Source organism: Phoca vitulina, unplaced genomic scaffold, assembly GCF_004348235.1.
Source record: "Phoca vitulina isolate PV1807 unplaced genomic scaffold, GSC_HSeal_1.0 scaffold96, whole genome shotgun sequence".
Lineage (NCBI taxonomy): Eukaryota > Metazoa > Chordata > Mammalia > Carnivora > Phocidae > Phoca > Phoca vitulina.
In genome coordinates this window covers 1,372,034-1,388,370 of record NW_022589799.1, presented here as the reverse complement: position 1 = coordinate 1,388,370, position 16,337 = coordinate 1,372,034, and the positions used below count along the sequence as shown (strand labels likewise).

Here is a 16,337-nt window from a genome sequence, read left to right as displayed (position 1 = left end):
ACAATACCAAATGTCGGTGAGGACACTGTACACGTGTACATTGCCTGGAGGAGTATAAACTGGAATATTTAGATACTATCTACTAAAGCTAAACATACACATCCCCTATGGCCCAGCTACATACTCAAGAAAAATTAGTGCACCTGTGCATGAAAATACAGGTACAAGAATGTCATAGGAGTTTTATTCAGGATAGCCAAAAACTGGATATAACCAAAATGTCCATTAACAGCAGAATGGATAAATTGTGGGTTTGTCAATAAAACGAAATACTACATAGCAAAAAAAAAAAAAAACCAAAACTATTGCCACAACATTAGATTTCACAACCAAAATGTTGACAGAAACTAGATACACAAAAATTATATATTGTATGCTCTCAATTTATATAATGTTCAAGAACACGCAAAATCAATCAATGGTGATAGAAGCAGATAGTAATCGGGGCACCTGGGTGGCTCAGTCAGTTAAGTGTCCGACTCTTGATTTTGGCTCAGGTCATGATCTCAGGGTCATAAGATCAAGCCCTGCATTGGGCCTGGCACCTGCTTGGGATTCTCTCTCTCCCTCTCCTCTGCCCCTCCTCCCCTTCTCTCTACCTTAAAAAAAAAAAAAGAAAAGAAAGAAGCAGAAATAATTATTGTCTGGGAAGGAGCCTTTGGGGAGCTAGTAATGTACACACACACACACACACACACACACCACACAGCAGTAGCTTCTCATTAAACCAGGACCACCTCTCCTTGTTGCAGGCATCTGCTGCTCGCACCCCACCCTGTCCCTCTCTCCTGCACTATTCCTGTCCTAATGCTTGATTCCACTGTCTTGTAAACGAGCCTTCCAACCTCGATCTGCTCCTAAATGCCTATATCCTACCTTCCCTCTCCTCAAACCTCCAGCTCCTCCGTCATCCTCACTCTTAGGGGATGGTTTTGTTTCTTACACCCCAGCAACAGAAGCAACTGGAGAGATTTTTACAGCTTCCTTGCCATGCCCACTTACTCTGCCTTCTCTCCTGTTATTATAGGTGAACGATCCTTGGCCTTCCGCTTGCGAACTAGACCCCACCTCTCATCTTTTTAACCATTTGGCTCCAGGAACTCTCTTCTATCTCTGCTGCAACCCCAGATTTTCGTCAGTACAGGATCTTTCCCCTCAGTGTACTAACATATTGCAATTCCTTCAACTTTTTTTTTTTTTTAAGATTTTATTTATTTATTTGTGTGTGTGTGTGAGAGAGAGAGAGAGAGAGAGAGAGCGCACAGGGGGAGGGGCAGGCAGACGGACAAGCGGGCTCCCTGCTCAGCAAGGAGCCTGCCGCGGGGCTCCCAGGATCTGGGATCCTGACCTGAGCCCAGGTATCCCTGCAATTCCTTCATCTTGAAATAGTCCCTTCCTCACCTCTGTTTCCCCTCTAGTTACCACCCCATTTCTCTCCTTCCTTCTTGGAAAGAACTGTCTATAATCACTCTTTCCCACCCACTATCATTCTTTTGAACCGACTACATACAAGCTCTTCTGCCCACCAGGCCACCTAATCTGTCTTTATCATGCTTGCCCATAATCTCCATTTTGCTTAATCCACTGGTCATTCCCTGGCTTCATCTTATTTGATCTTTCAGTGGCATCTGACAATTTACCATTCTTTTCTCCTCCTCCTTGAAACACTTTCTTAAAAACAAACAAACAAAAAGAAACTCTTTTTTTTTTTTTTAAAGATTTTATTTATTTATTTGACAAAGAGAGACATAGCGAGAGAGGGAACACAAGCAGAGGGAGTGGGAGAGGGAGAAGCAGGCTTCCCGCGGAGCAGGGATCCCAACCAGGGGCTCGATCCCAGGACTCTGGGATCATGACCTGAGCCGAAGGCAGACGCTTAACGACTGAGCCACCCAGGCGCCCCCAAAAAGAAACTCTTTATGTGGCTTCAAGGACACAACGTTCTCCTGGTTCTCCCCCCCCCCTTTTTTTTTTTTAAGTTTTTGTTTCTAAGTAATCTCTACACCCAACGTGGGGCTTGAATTTACAACCCCGAGATCAAGACTCCCACGCTCCTGATCTCAGGGTTGTGAGATCGAGCCCAGCATAGGGCTTTGCGCTCAGGTGGGAGCCTGCTTAAGACTGTCTCTCCCTGGGGCGCCTGGGTGGCTCAGTGAAGCGTCTGCCTTCGACTCAGGTCATGATCCCAGGGTCCTGGGACTGAGCCCCACATTGGGCTCCCTATGCTTCTCCCTCTTACCCCTGCTTATTCTCTCTTGCTATCTGTCTCTCTCAAAGAAATAAATAAAAATCTTAAAAAAAAAAAGACTCTGCCCCCCCTCTGTTCCGCCCCTCACCCCTCACAAGTAAATAATCTTAAAAAAAAAAAAAAAAAAAGCTACATGCTCCACCTACTGAGTCAGCCAGGCGCCCCTCTCTTTCTTTTCTTTCCAGTTTTTCTCAGTCCCATTTACTGGTTCCCTTATTGCCCTGACCTTCAAACTCTGGAGTTCCCCATGGTTCAGTCCTTGGACTTTTTCTCTTTTCTATCTTCATGCATTCCCTTGGTGATCTCATCCATTCTGACTGGGATTTTAAATACTATCTATAAGCTGATGACACCCAAATTTATATCTCCACTTGGAAGAGTCATATGACTGACCATGACTGAAATCAAGCTGCTGACCTTGCCCTGGAATGTGCTTCTCCTGGTAGAATTCCCAGCTCAAGAAATGGCAACATCAGGTGTGCCTGGCTGGCTCAGTCAGTAGAGCATGTGACTCTTAGGGTTGTGAGTTCAAGCCCCATGTTGGTGTGGAGCCTACTTAAAAAAAAAAAGGCAACATCATTGTACTTCCTCAGGCCTCAAGGTTTTGAATTTCTTTTTCTCATACCCCACATCCAACTTTTTTTTTTTTTTAAGATTTTATTTATTTATTTGACAGAGAGAGAACACAAGCAGGGGGAGTGGGAGAGGGAGAAGCAGGCTTCCCGCTGAGCAGGGAGCCCGATGCGGGGCTCGATCCCAGGACCCTGGGATCATGACCTGAGCCGAAGGCAGCCGCTTAACTGACTGAGCTACCCAGGCGCCCCCCCACATCCAACTTTTTAAAAAAATGATGTTTTATGGAATGCCTAGGTGGCTCAGTCGTTAAGCGTCTGCCTTCGGCTCAGGTCATGATCCCAGGGTCCTGGGATCCAGTCCTGCATCGGGCTCCTTGCTCAGCGGGGAGTCTGCTTCTCCCTCTGCCTGCCTCTCTCTCTCTCTCTGACAAATAAATAAAATCTTTTTTTTTAAATAAAATCTTTTTTAAAAATGATGTTTTATTTACTCATTTAGATAGATTTTTCTTCTTTAAAATTTTCATTGCAAAAAAATTTTTAATTCCAGTGTAATTAACATACAGTGTTATATTAGTTTCAGGTGTACAATATAGTGATTTGACACTTCCATATATTACTTGGCGCTCATCACGATGAGGGTACTCTTAATCCCCATCACCTATCTCACCCATCCCTCCACCCACCTCCCTTCTGTTAACCATCAGTTTGTTCTCTGTAGTTAAGAGTCTGGTTTTTGGTTTGTCTCCTTTTCCCATCTCTCTGCTCATTTGTTTTGTTTCTTAAATTTCACGTATGAGGGAAATCATATGGTATTTTTCTTTCTCTGACTGACTTACTTCATTTTTTTTAAAAAGATTTTATTTATTTTTTTGACAGAGAGAGACACAGCGAGAGAGGGAACACAAGCAGGGGGAGTGGGAGAGGGAGAAGCAGGCTTCCTGCAGAGCAGGGAGCCCAATGCGGGGCCCGATCCCAGGACCCTGGGATCATAACCTGAGCCGAAGGCAGACGCTTAACGACTGAGCCACCCAGCGCCCCTGACTTACTTCATCTAGCATTATCCTCTCTAGATCCATTGATGTCATTGCAAATAGCAAGATTTCATTCTTTTTTATGGCTGAATAATATTCCATTATATGTATATGCCACATCTTCTTTATCCATTCCTCTATCAATGGATACTTAAGTTGCTTCCATAATTTGGCTATTGTAAATAATGCTACAATAAACATAGGGCGCTTATATCCCTTTGAATTAGTGTTTTTATATCCTTTGGGTAAATACCCCGTAGTGTGATTACTGGATCATAGGGTAGTCTCCACAGTCATTGCACCAGTCTGCATTCCCACCAACACTGCATGAGGGTTCCTATTTCTCCACATCTGCATGAGGACTCGTTTCTTGTGTTTTTTATTTTAGCCATTCTGACAGGTGTAAGGTGATATCTCATTGTGGTTTTGATTTGCATTTCCCTGCACATCCAACCCAAAAGTAAGTCAGGCCACTATGTCATGTCTCCTTCCTATCTCACTCTGAGAAAACACCAAAGTCCCTCCAATAGCCCCCAAAGCATCCCATGACCTGATCCATTCCTCCCACCCCCTTGCCCCTCTGGAACACACTCCCACCTCAAGATCTAGTATTTACTCTCTTTCTGGAGTGGTCTCACAGGTAGCTATGCGGATAGCTGCACGGCTCACTCACCAACTTTCAGCCTTTACTTAAATGCCACCTTCTCAGAAAGGCCTTGACTGTCTGTGCTATCTAAAATTGCAACCCTTCCAGACTTCCTGTCCTCCTTCCCTCTTTATTTTTCAGATTAAAAACAGATTAATAGCATAATTCTTAGAGCAGTTTTAGGTTTATGGAAAAACTGAATAGAAATTACAGTTACTGTATACTTCCTTATCCCTAGTTTTCCCTTATTAACATCTTGTACTAGTGTGGTACATTTGTTGCAATTAAAGAACCAATATTGATATATTATTATTAACTAAAGTCCATAGTTTACAGTAGGGCTTTTGACAAATGTATAATGTCATGTATCCACCATGACAGTATCATAGAGAATAGTTTCACTGCCTAAAAATCCACTGTGCTCCACCAATTCATCCCTCCCTCCATCTGAACACTTTGCAACCACTGATCTTTTTACTGCTCCCACAGTTTTGCTCTTTCCAGGATGTCATATAGTTGGAATCCTACAGTATACAGACTTTCCAGTTCGCTTCTTTCACTTAGCAATATGCATTTAAACTTCCTGCATTTCTTTTCATGGCTTAATAGTCTTGCTTCATTTTTCTCCTGGCAATTATCGATTTTAACATGCTTCTATTTATCTTACTTATTTACCATATTTATTGTTTGTCTTCTCTGTATGTTTCATGAGGACAGATATTCTTGTCGGCTTTGTTCACTGCTGTATCCTCAGTGCCTACAACAGTATTTTACCTATAGACGGTGCTCAAGTATTGGTTTGAATTAAAATATTTCTTAGGTGAGTGAATAGTGCATCTAACTGAAGAACAAACTTCTATTCAGAACTCTCTGGGCAAAAGAATCTGTGAAACCTGTTTAGCTTTCTAGACCCTTAGAATTTCAACTCCACTGCTTCTGACCTTGCTTAATACCTAACCTAACCTGTCTGTGCCACAGTTTCCTCCCCAGTAAAATGGAGATAATAATAGTACCTCCCTCATGCGGTTGTGGTAAGGATTATGTAAGTTAATATACATGAAATTCTTATAATAGGTCCCACACACAGTACGTGTGCATCAGTAGTGACTATTATTCCATGCAGGAAGACGCAGAGGAGGTGGGAACGGAATGCCGGTTGGCTACATCCACGCTGTGAGCTGTGTGAGCTGGAGTAACTGCAGGCAAACCTGGAACAAGAAGGCGGCAGACAGGGAGGCACTAATTCCATTTGCCCATCACTTTACAGAGAACCTTACGTTCTAAACGCGTTTATTTTTTTTTAATTTAAAAATATGTTTATTTATTTATTTGAGAGAGAGAGCACAAGCGGGGAGGAGGGGCAGAGAGAAAGGGAGAAGCAGGCTCCCCGCTGAGCGGAGAACCCACGCGGGACTCGATCCCAGGACCCTGGGATTACCACCCAAGCTGAAGGCAGACGCTCAACCCACCGAGCCACCCAGGTGCACTAAATGCGTTTGATCCTCACAAAAACAATCATGTCGGTTGGTATTATAACCCCAATTTTATCCATGAGAAAACCGGTTCAGGGAGGTCGAGCGACCTGCCCGATGGAACCATAGATTTCCCAAGATTTCCACCCAGAGGCTCGGATTCACATCTCAATACAGTCGCTATTACTCATGCAAACTCTCAGGGTACGCCGGAGAGTCCTAGATCCAGAGGTCTAGAGGTCCAGTGACCCCTGCGCAGGGTAACAAAACCACTTTTAAAATAACCACATCCCGGTGATGAACGTCTTCGTGCGCCGCAAGCTGCGGAGGTTCGCAGGCCGGTGAGCCTGTGCTCTGCAGGGCACGCGAGGCTTGCATATGTATTGTGAGTACCACCGCTACTTGGTTGCGGAACATCCCCTCCCCTTCCCCCGCCTCCAGGGGGCGTGGCAACAAAGCGCGGGAAAACCGGCTTCGACTCCACCCCCAGCCCGTGCTGGGGGCGGGGAAAGGAGAGCTCTTAAATGGGAAATGGAAGCGACAGCCGGCTCACACCCCATCCCCGTGCTTAGGAAGCCTACCAGCATACCGCTTTAAGATCCCTTTGGAAATGGCCCAGGCCACGCCAGCACTCTAACGTCACCTCTCCTCCACTTCCGGTCTGCAGGGCTGTCCCGGGCTCCAGGTGCCGGTTCCTTCCACACTCCTAATCCCGCCCCTACTGCACGCCCTCCTGCAGAGGGAGAAGGGACGGGTGACGCCATCGCCCAGGAGCTGGCCCGCGCGAGAACCCCATCCATCCAGACTATATGACGATTTAGACAGTGGGAAAACGGCAAGGAACTGGTCAACCAGATGACGTAATGTTTTGGGTAACGTCCCATTTTGTGACTTCTGCACAGCATGACTGACACTGGGGTTTAGTTTGAGAAAACAGAGCGAAAGGATCTACGCATCCGGGCTTCTCTCAGAGTCGACGAGGTTTTCCTCAAAGTGCCCACCAAATAGAAGCTGAGAGTTCTTTTAATTTGCATAAGTGAACTGCGGGCTTCAAAGATTGCGGCCAATAGGGAGTGAGGGGGCGGAGACGCACCTGGGACAGTCACCACCTCCAGAGGGAAAGCAGGGGATCAGATTGGCTTCTTTCTAAGCGACAGTAGCGGAAGCCAGTCATTTTTTAGATGCCCAGATGGGGCAGGTGGGCCCGGCGCAACCAATGGGGAGAGGCATTTTCAGAAGGCCTAGGCTCCTTGCCCAATGAGGCTGGGAGGACTGTGAGGGGCTAGTTCCGAGCGGCAGTACTTAGGGCCAACCCAGTGCGGGCCTGGGAGGGGCGCAGTGCTGAACGACGGGGGTGTTGGCCAATGGCGAGTGCGGAAGCGGGCAGCCCAGACCTGGAACGCGGAGGGAGCTGAAGGAGGGGGAGGCTGAACGGGAGAGAAGCAGGAAGTAGCGGCGGCCTCGGGGAGGGCGGCGGCGGTGGCGGTGGCGGTGGGAGCAGGGTAGAGACCGCCGGGTCTCGGCCCGCACTTGGAGCGGAACAAGTAAGCATGCCTGGGGTAATACCCGCCCTTGGCCCCGCCCCCTGGGGGGGCGGGTAAATACCCCCGCCCCTCCCCCACTTGGTCAACTACCCCCTTCTCCGCGCCGCCCCCCTGGGGCGGCTTCTAGGAAGGCCCCGCCGCCGCCTCCATCCCTTGAGGCTGATGGGCGAAACTCCCAGCCTGTTGAAAGCACAGCCCCTAGCCGGGTAAACGTGGAGGGAGGGTAGGGGTCCCCAAGTCCTGGCGCCCCGAGCCCAAGAGGCGTCCGAAGCACGGCCCGGTGACTGGTGGCTGCGGGATGTCGCGACCTAAAATGGTGTCCGTGTTCGGGGGCGGGGGCGGGGGAGCTGGGCCAGGCCGGAGCGGAGCCTGCACCCCGACTGGGCGCGGGTCAGCGTCCGGGCCCGGGCCGGACTCAGGCTCGTGCCCCGGGCCGCCGCGCGCCTTCGGATCACTCCTCAGTCTCGAGGGAGCCGCGGGAGTCTGCGGGAGGAGGAGGCTGTGCCGCGCCGGGACGGGAGGGGAGGAGGTGGGAGTTGGGACGGACCCCGGCCGGAGAGCTGCGAGTCACGCAAAGACCGTCCCCTCCCCACTCCTCTCTTTCCACGCGCCTCCCCTACTCCGGTGAAGTCCTGGGCCGGGAGGTGCTGCGCGGCAGCTCCCCAAGGGCCTGGCCTGGCCGGGGCCGGTCCTTCCCTTCTCACGGTGGGAGCGAGAGAAGCGCGGTGCGCCTCAGTTTCCCCAGTGGCTTCTCCTCTGTACACCCCGCCCCCTCCCCGCAACCCCGGACATGCTCGCGGCGCCGGCCCTCGGCAGATGGCAGGGACTTAATTCCGCCCGCTGCCCAGCTTGGCGGCAGCCTAATCGCCCCCGGCCGCCGGCCCCTCGCCCTGCTCTGCAGGCCCCGGGCCAGGCAAAGAGCAGTGGAACCCCCTGCCGACCCAGGCCAGTTCACCCTCTTCCTGTTCAGCCCCTTCCTTTGGCTTTTGGGGAAGAACAAGAGGGAAAGGGGGGAGGGCCGGAGCCCAAGAGTCCGGGCACAGCAGCCGCAGAAAGGCCTCGGCTGTGGGGTGGGGGAAGCCTCTTTGGCCTTGAGCTCCCGCTGCTTGGTGGACCGTCGGCTCCTGGCTATCGCATGACCTCTAAGTCACTTGGACGCCAAAGGGGTAGTTGCTTGGGGAGGGCGAGTGGGCAGATGTTTTCTCCTAGTCGCCACTGATCTGTGCTCCACCAGCCCACTTTTCTGAGGGCCGGCGTGGAAGGTAGCTCGGGTTTCTCCTGGTGGGGAGAGAAGCAGGCAGAGGAGGGAGGGCCCTAGCTCTCCATCAGGGCAGAGGCAAAGGGTGGAGGGCTTTGTTTAAATCCAGAGACTGCAGAATTAAGTAGGGGGTGGTGGTGAGGGGAAACTTCCTTTTCTTCCTCTTGTTGGTCCCCTGTTCCTCCACCCTACCTTGGTCCCACCATTGCCAGCTACCACCTGCTGGGACCATCTCCAGTTTCAGTCTAAAGGCTGGCAGGAGGTGAGGGAATTGGCCCTGAGAAATGGCTTGCATCCTGGGCAGAGAATGTGTAGTGACAGAGACTTTTTCAGTTTCTTCTTCCTAGATCTAGAAACACTTGTGGGGAGAAACTAGTGAGGAACAGATCCGGGTCCCCCCCAAGCTTCAGGCTGGCCATGTTGGTTTAGTGCCACATGTGTCTTGTGGGATTTTGTGTGTGTGTGTGTGTGCACGCGCGCACGTGCGTGTGCGCATGCACACTCACTGGGCCAGGTTGGGGTTGGGCAAGACTTCCTGGACTGGTGTTGCCAAGGGAAAATGAAAAGGGTGAGGAGTGTGAATTAGGAGTTCAGAGCAGGAATGACAGGGGTAAGGGGGCTTGGCTTTTCCCCTATGTGGCGGTTGTGCTGGATGTTACCCTGGAGTTTGGCCCTGAGAGAGCAAGATGGGGAGGGAGGGAGAGAGGAGGGGCTGGCCCCGGGAGGGCAGAGGCACTCTGGGGAAGGTAGGTGAGCTAGCGGCAGGTGTTTGTGACAGGAGAGGCCTAGGCTGGGGCCCTTGTGACCAGGCTGCCGTCACGGTTTTCCCCTGTCTTTTGTCTTTGTCTCTTTCTGTTCCTGTGTCTTATTCTGTCCATCTTGGTCTCTTGGGTGATTTCCCTGAGTCCACTTCTCCTTGTTAACCAAGCTAGATCTCCAGGTGCCAGTGGTCTCCCCAAGTCCCTAGACTTGACCCCTGACTCTTGTCTCTGACCCCAGCCCCAGATTCCCAGTGCTTTCTCCTTCCCAGTTCCTCCTTGACCTGACATGTCCTTTTTTGTCCCAGCTGTAATAATAAATCCTATTCTGGGTTCTGACTCTCAGGGTTATGATTCATATTGTGCTCAGAATCACCCTGTGATGTATGGGTTACTTGCCTCCCCTTTCAAAAGTAAGGCAGTGGACATCAGGCCATTGATAAAGCTGGAACTAGAATCATTTCTTCATCTTGGCTTAAGTCACTGTCCCTTTGTACACATGGCCTTTCAGATCTCTGTGGACCCCCAGAAGATCCATGAAGAATTATGAATGGATCCCATGCTGCCATGAATGAGCCCTTAGACCCAGAGCGTCCTGTACATCTTCCTCCTTAATAGTGGTATTGATTAATTGATGGGTTTTGTGCTGGGCACAGGAGGGGCTGAGGTGGTTTCAACCAAGATCTTCACTGAACTCCCTCTGTCTCTGTTATCCTTGTCTCTCAGCTGTATTTCTGAGAAGTTCCTTTTCTTCTGCTTTCTCTCGATCTTGGTGTCTTCCCTGGAATGCGCACATAACCTACCTTTCAGTTTTAGGGTTTGGCAAACCAGGTACCTCCACCAGCTGTAGGATTTGCGCTGTGGTAAAAGTGTACCCAAGTCAGACTGTGCATGGTCCCGAGAGGATAAATATGGAGATCCCAAGGGAGGTGGGCCAGGGTACCTGCCTCCTGAAGGCTAAGTTTCTTGCTCTTTTTTTCTATTTTCATCAGGTCTGGGACCTGCTGCCATGGGGGACATGAAGACCCCTGATTTTGATGACCTCCTTGCTGCATTTGACATCCCCGATATTGACGCAAATGAAGCCATCCACTCTGGGCCAGAAGAAAACGAAGGGCCTGGTGGCTCAGGAAAGCCAGAACCCAGTGTAGGAGGTGACTCTGGAGAAGCAACGGCAGCAGCTTCCAGGGATGGCCCCGAGGTTCCAGCCCAGGCCTCTGATCATGGCCTGCCGCCGCCAGACATCTCAGCAGTCAGCGTCATTGTCAAGAACACTGTGTGTCCTGAGCAGCCTGAGTCCCCGGCTGAGAGTTCAGGAGGGGAAGGGGCCCGGGCTGGGGGGGTGGCTAAGGAAGGGCCTGTGGGGCCTCGTCTGATGCAGAATGGTTTTGGGGGCCCTGAGTCATCCCTTCCAGGTACACCCCACTCTCCAGCTCCTCCCAGTGGAGGTACCTGGAAAGAAAAAGCCATGGAAGGCAAAGCTCCTTTGGACCTCTTTGCTCATTTTGGGCCTGAGCCAGGGGAGCACCCTGATCCCCTCCCTCCCTCTGCACCTTCCCCGCCTCGGGAAGGGGCCATGACCCCACCTCCTTTCCCCTCTCCCTTTGAGCTGTCCCGGGAGAATGGCCCCGCCTTGCTGCCACCTGGTTCTCCCCCACCGCTGGGGACCATGAAGCAGGACAGCTGCAGCCCCCTTCATCCTCAGGGCCTAGCCGGGCTAGGCTCTGGCTCGAGCCCCGAGGCCACGGGCGTTTCTGCCAGTGCCTCGCCTCCCGGGGTTGCTGGGTTGCCCTTCTTCAAGCAGTCTCCCGGGCATCAGAGCCCTGCTGCCTCCCCCAAAGTGCCCCGCTGTCAGCCCCTGAAGGAAGAAGAGGAGGAGGGGCCGTTGGATAAGCCTTCGCCCGAAAGTCCCCAGAGTCCCTCTAGTGGAGCCGAGGCTGCAGATGAGGACAGCAATGACTCCCCTGCCTCTTCCAGCTCCTCAAGGCCTCTCAAGGTGCGGATCAAGACCATTAAAACATCCTGCGGGAATATCACAAGGACGGTAACCCGGGTCCCCTCAGACCCTGATCCTCCTGCCCCCTTGGCTGAGGGGACCCTCCTGGCTGAGGCTGGCCTCCTGAAGCTGTCCCCTGCAACCTCGACCCCGGAGGGTCCAAAGGTGGTGAGCGTCCAGCTGGGTGACGGCACAAGGCTAAAGGGCACCGTGCTGCCCGTGGCCACCATCCAGAACGCAAGCACCGCCATGCTGATGGCGGCCAGCGTGGCCCGCAAAGCTGTCGTTCTGCCCGGGGGCGCTGCCACCAGCCCTAAGACGCTGGCTAAGAATGTGCTAGGGCTGGTGCCCCAAGCCCTGCCCAAGGTGGAGGGGCGGGCAGGGCTGGGGACCGGGGGGCAGAAGGTGAACGGTGCCTCGGTGGTGATGGTGCAGCCTTCCAAGGCGGCCACCGGGCCAGGTGCAGGGGGTGGCACGGTGATCTCGCGGACCCAGTCCAGCCTGGTGGAGGCCTTCAACAAGATCCTCAACAGCAAGAACCTGCTGCCTGCCTACCGGCCCAACCTGAGCCCACCGGCCGAGGCCGGGCTGGCCCTGCCTCCGACAGGCTACCGCTGCCTCGAGTGTGGGGACGCCTTCTCGCTGGAGAAGAGCCTGGCGCGGCACTATGACCGCCGGAGCATGCGCATCGAGGTCACCTGCAACCACTGCGCGCGCCGCCTGGTCTTTTTCAACAAGTGCAGCCTGCTGCTGCACGCCCGAGAGCACAAGGACAAAGGGCTCGTCATGCAGTGCTCACACCTGGTCATGAGGCCCGTCGCCCTGGACCAGATGGTGGGGCAGCCGGACATCACGCCCCTGCTGGCTGTCCCGCCCGCCCTCGGACCTCCAGCCTTGCCTGCCTTGGGCAAGGGTGACGGGGCCATCACCGCCGCCATTACCGCCGTTGCCGCCGAGGCCCCTGTGCTGCCGCTCTCGTCTGAGCCGCCTGCTGCCCCTGCCACCTCGGCCTACACGTGCTTTCGCTGCCTGGAGTGCAAGGAGCAGTGCCGGGACAAGGCTGGCATGGCTGCCCACTTCCAGCAGCTCGGGCCCCCTGCCCCCGGGGCCAGCAGCACTGTGAGTTCCCTTTCGCGGCGCTTCCCGGGGTAGAGGCCGCCGCCATGGGAGTAGGATCTGGGAAGGTGGTGGGGGCTCGGTCAGGAGAAGTCATGGGGGACAGGCCACTCCTCACCGACTTCCCTTCTTTCCGCCCCCTCGACAGGTGTGCCCAACCTGCCCCATGATGCTCCCCAATCGCTGCAGCTTCAGTGCCCACCAGCGCATGCATAAGAACCGGCCTCCCCATGTCTGCCCGGAGTGTGGGGGCAACTTCCTGCAAGCCAATTTTCAGACCCATCTTCGGGAGGCCTGTCTACATCTGTCTCGCCGTGTGGGCTACAGGTGCCTCCTGCCTCTCCTCCCCACAGTCTGGCCACTGCCCCCCCCGGACCCCCCCGGCACTTTACGGCCTCCGGTGTCCCAGCACCAGCCTTTTAGCTGGCCTGTCAGGGAGCGCCGCATCTCTCGTGCTAAACCCCTCAGGCCGAGATCTGTCTGTCTCTGCCCCGGTTCGGCCTCCGCGGGCCTCCTCTCCCCGCCTTGCTCGTGCCCCCCCGCGGCCGCCGTGGACCTCTGAGTCCACCAGTTCCCAGGGGTGAGCGGGCTGGGGCACGGGCTGGAGACAGCCTGCCTCACCTCCGCGCCCCCTGCCGCCTAGGTGCCCCAGCTGTGCGGTGGTGTTCGGGGGCGTGAACTCCATCAAGTCCCACATCCAGACGTCGCACTGCGAGGTTTTCCACAAGTGCCCCATCTGCCCCATGGCCTTCAAGTCCGCGCCCAGCGCCCACGCCCACCTATACACCCAGCACCCCAGCTTCCACACGCAGCAGGCCAAGTGAGACCCGGCAGGGAGCGGGGTGGGCCGGAGCGGGATTGGGGCCCCGGTGGGCACGGTGTCTGCACTGTCCTCTCCGCCCACACAGGATGATCTACAAGTGCGCCATGTGTGACACGGTCTTCACTCACAAACCCCTCCTCTCCTCACACTTCGACCAGCACCTGCTGCCCCAGCGTGTCAGCGTCTTTAAGTGCCCATCTTGTCCTCTGCTTTTTGCTCAGAAAAGGACCATGCTGGAACATCTTAAGGTAGAGGAGTTGAGGGACAGGGGCGGGGCGCTTGGCTGTGCTGACCTGGGGCTAGGGTAACATAACCCTCAGGAAGTGGGCGTGGGGGAGCAGCGAGGCCTCTGGCAAAGCCAGGCCCTCCCCCACGGTGGCCATCCCCTTGTCTCCCTGTCACAGAACACCCATCAGTCCGGGCGCCCGGGGGAGGAGACTGCTGGGAAAGGGGCTGCGGGTGCCCTTATGACCCCCAAGGCTGAGCCCGAGGACTTGGCTGTGGCTCGGGGAGGAGCAGCTGCCCCTACTGAGGACTCGTCTTCATCCTCAGAAGAAGAAGAACTACCCAGCTCTCCTGAGCCCCCTCGCCCAACCAAACGGCCCCGACGGGAACTAGGGAACAAAGGCATCAAGGGTGGGGGTGGGGGCCCTGGAGGCTGGACCTGTGGCCTTTGTCACTCCTGGTTTCCTGAGCGAGACGAGTATGTGGCTCACATGAAGAAGGAGCACGGCAAGGTGAGTGGGCCTTCCCCCTGGGACTGGGCTGTGCGGCTGTGCGGAGGGGTCTTAGAGCCTGGCTCTGAGGTTCCCTACCCTCTGCTCTCCCAGTCAGTGAAAAAGTTTCCCTGTCGCCTGTGTGAGCGCTCCTTCTGTTCCGCCCCCAGCCTGAGGCGCCACGTCAGGGTTAATCACGAGGGTATCAAGCGAGTTTACCCATGCAGGTAACCCTTGCCACCTCATCCGCAACACCCCCCCAGCCCCTTACCCTTTCTGAGCAGCAAGTGACCTGCCCACCCCATGCCCCCAGCCCCACTAAGTACCTTCCAGCCATGACTCGAGAGTGGACCAAAGGTTGACACCTCCCCCTGCCCTCCCCCCCCCCCCCCCCCAGCCACAGGCCTTGGTGTTTGGGCTAGTCTCCTGGCACCCACGTGACCCACTCTTCCCCTGCAGGTATTGCACAGAGGGAAAACGCACCTTCAGCAGCCGCCTGATCCTGGAGAAACACGTCCAGGTCCGGCATGGCTTGCCGCTCGGGGCCCAGTCCCCCGGCCGGGGGGGCACCCTGGCTCGGGGCCCCGGAGCCAGAGCCCAGGTAGGCAGAGGCCCAGCCTGCTCTTTCGGGGCTGTGGGACTGGGAAACTGCAGGGTTCTAGGCCCTGGCCTCAGGAAGCTAGGCGGGGGTGGCAGGGTCGGTGTGGGGTGATAGGGAGGCCTAATTTCTTCCCTCGCTTCGCCAGGGGCCGGGACGGAAGCGCCGCCAGTCCTCTGACTCTTGCAGTGAGGAGCCTGACAGCACAACACCTCCAGCAAAGTCCCCCAGGGGCGGGCCCGGCTCGGGAGGCCACGGCCCCCTGCGCTACCGGAGCAGCGGCTCGGTGGAGCAGAGCCTCATGGTGGGCTTGAGGGTGGATGGCGGTGCCCAGCAGTGCCTCGACTGTGGTCTGTGCTTCGCCTCCCCTGGCTCTCTGAACAGGCACCGCTTCATCAGCCACAAGAAGAAACGGGGTGCGGGGAGCGCCAGTGCCCTGGGCCTGGGTGATGGGGAAGAAGAGGCCCCTCCTCCACTGAGGTCTGACCCAGAGGGCGGAGAGTCTCCCTTGTCGGCTTCTGGAGGCCCGCTGACCTGTAAGGTCTGTGGCAAGAGCTGTGACAGCCCTCTCAACCTCAAGACCCATTTCCGCACACACGGCATGGCGTTCATCAGGGCTCGGCAAGGGGGCAGTGGGGACAACTAGGCCCAGGCCTGGACTGACCGGCCTTCTCTCCCTCTTCGGCGGGAGCCTGGGTCGCTGCTGCTGTCTTGTCCCTGGGCTAGGGATTTCATTCTAATTCACGTTTTGTTCAGCTCCTCTCCCCCAGCCCCCAAACACAACAGGCTTTTGAGGATATAGTGATTTGCAGTCCCCCCTTTGGGTCTGGCCCTTGGGTCCTAGTAGAGTGGGCCCTCCATTCTTCCTTTCTGAGCCCAACACTAATTATCCTCCTGCTGCAGACCCCGAGTGGGTTGGGCTGGGAGGAGGGACTTTCCTAGGCCTGTTAGTGGGGCCCAGGGAAGGCCCCCCCCCCCAGCCACTGGGGCCCTCAGGAAGCTTCTCAACCCTCAAGGGCCTGGCCCTGCCCCTGCACCACCCCTCAGACTCCCTGGCACTTGAGCCCCACCCCCACCCCTGCAGTGCCTTTCACTTTTTTTTTTTTTTTACCCAGAAATCCAGGGGGGTTGGTAGGGACGAGTCCTGTCAAGGGGGGCCCAAGGGAGAGGAGGGGACAGGCTCTCAGGAATCCTTTATTCTTGTAGTAATAATAATACTAACAGTGGGGAAATAATAGGAGGGAGAAAACCAGACCATTAAAACTGCTCGTGGTTTAATCCCCATTCACGCTCCTCTTTTTATGTGACCTGGACATTGTGGACTTGGCGGGGAGGGGGAGAGAGTCAAAGTTGGGGAGGCCTTTCCCAGGACAAGGACACACTGACCAAGACAGGCAGGGAAAGAGCAGTCTTCCTCCACTCAGTTCTTTGTGGTGCCTTTGGCATCCAGGACACGCGTCTGCTCATACTCAACTACCCCCCCCCCCCCGCCCCAACCCCTGAAAAAAAAAATTACAATCCAGAAATGACACAGATGGCTAACTAAGGACTTTATT

The 16,337-nt window shown here is 54.7% G+C and overlaps 1 protein-coding gene across 4 annotated transcripts; it reads left to right on the top strand.

Moving 5' to 3' along the window:
* Window positions 1–6,652: 6,652 nt before the first annotated feature.
* ZNF687 (zinc finger protein 687) lies at window positions 6,653–16,241 on the top strand. 4 transcript variants are annotated; one of them, XM_032397134.1, is made up of 10 exons: window positions 7,411–7,516; window positions 10,044–10,152; window positions 10,525–12,647; window positions 12,793–12,971; window positions 13,288–13,464; window positions 13,553–13,715; window positions 13,872–14,204; window positions 14,298–14,410; window positions 14,643–14,784; window positions 14,930–16,241. In XM_032397134.1, the coding sequence occupies exons 3-10, from the start codon at window positions 10,542–10,544 to the stop codon at window positions 15,425–15,427; spliced, it is 3,711 nt and encodes a 1,236-aa protein (XP_032253025.1). In that variant the 5' UTR covers window positions 7,411–7,516; window positions 10,044–10,152; window positions 10,525–10,541; the 3' UTR covers window positions 15,428–16,241. The 4 variants fall into 4 exon arrangements, with proteins under 4 accessions (XP_032253026.1, XP_032253025.1, XP_032253023.1 ...); XM_032397135.1 differs by lacking the exons at window positions 7,411–7,516; window positions 10,044–10,152 and adding an exon at window positions 6,653–6,844; XM_032397132.1 differs by lacking the exon at window positions 10,044–10,152.
* The last annotated feature ends 96 nt before the right edge of the window (window positions 16,242–16,337 follow it).

Bases quoted from the DNA above. Each gene is read 5' to 3' on its own strand.
- ZNF687 (XM_032397135.1), top strand. From the start codon at position 10,542: ATGGGGGACATGAAGACCCCTGATTTTGATGACCTCCTTGCTGCATTT. The intron at 12,648-12,792 runs GTGAGTTCCCTT...CCCCCTCGACAG, and splicing joins CCCCCGGGGCCAGCAGCACT to GTGTGCCCAACCTGCCCCAT. The intron at 14,785-14,929 runs GTAGGCAGAGGC...TCGCTTCGCCAG, and splicing joins GCCCCGGAGCCAGAGCCCAG to GGGCCGGGACGGAAGCGCCG.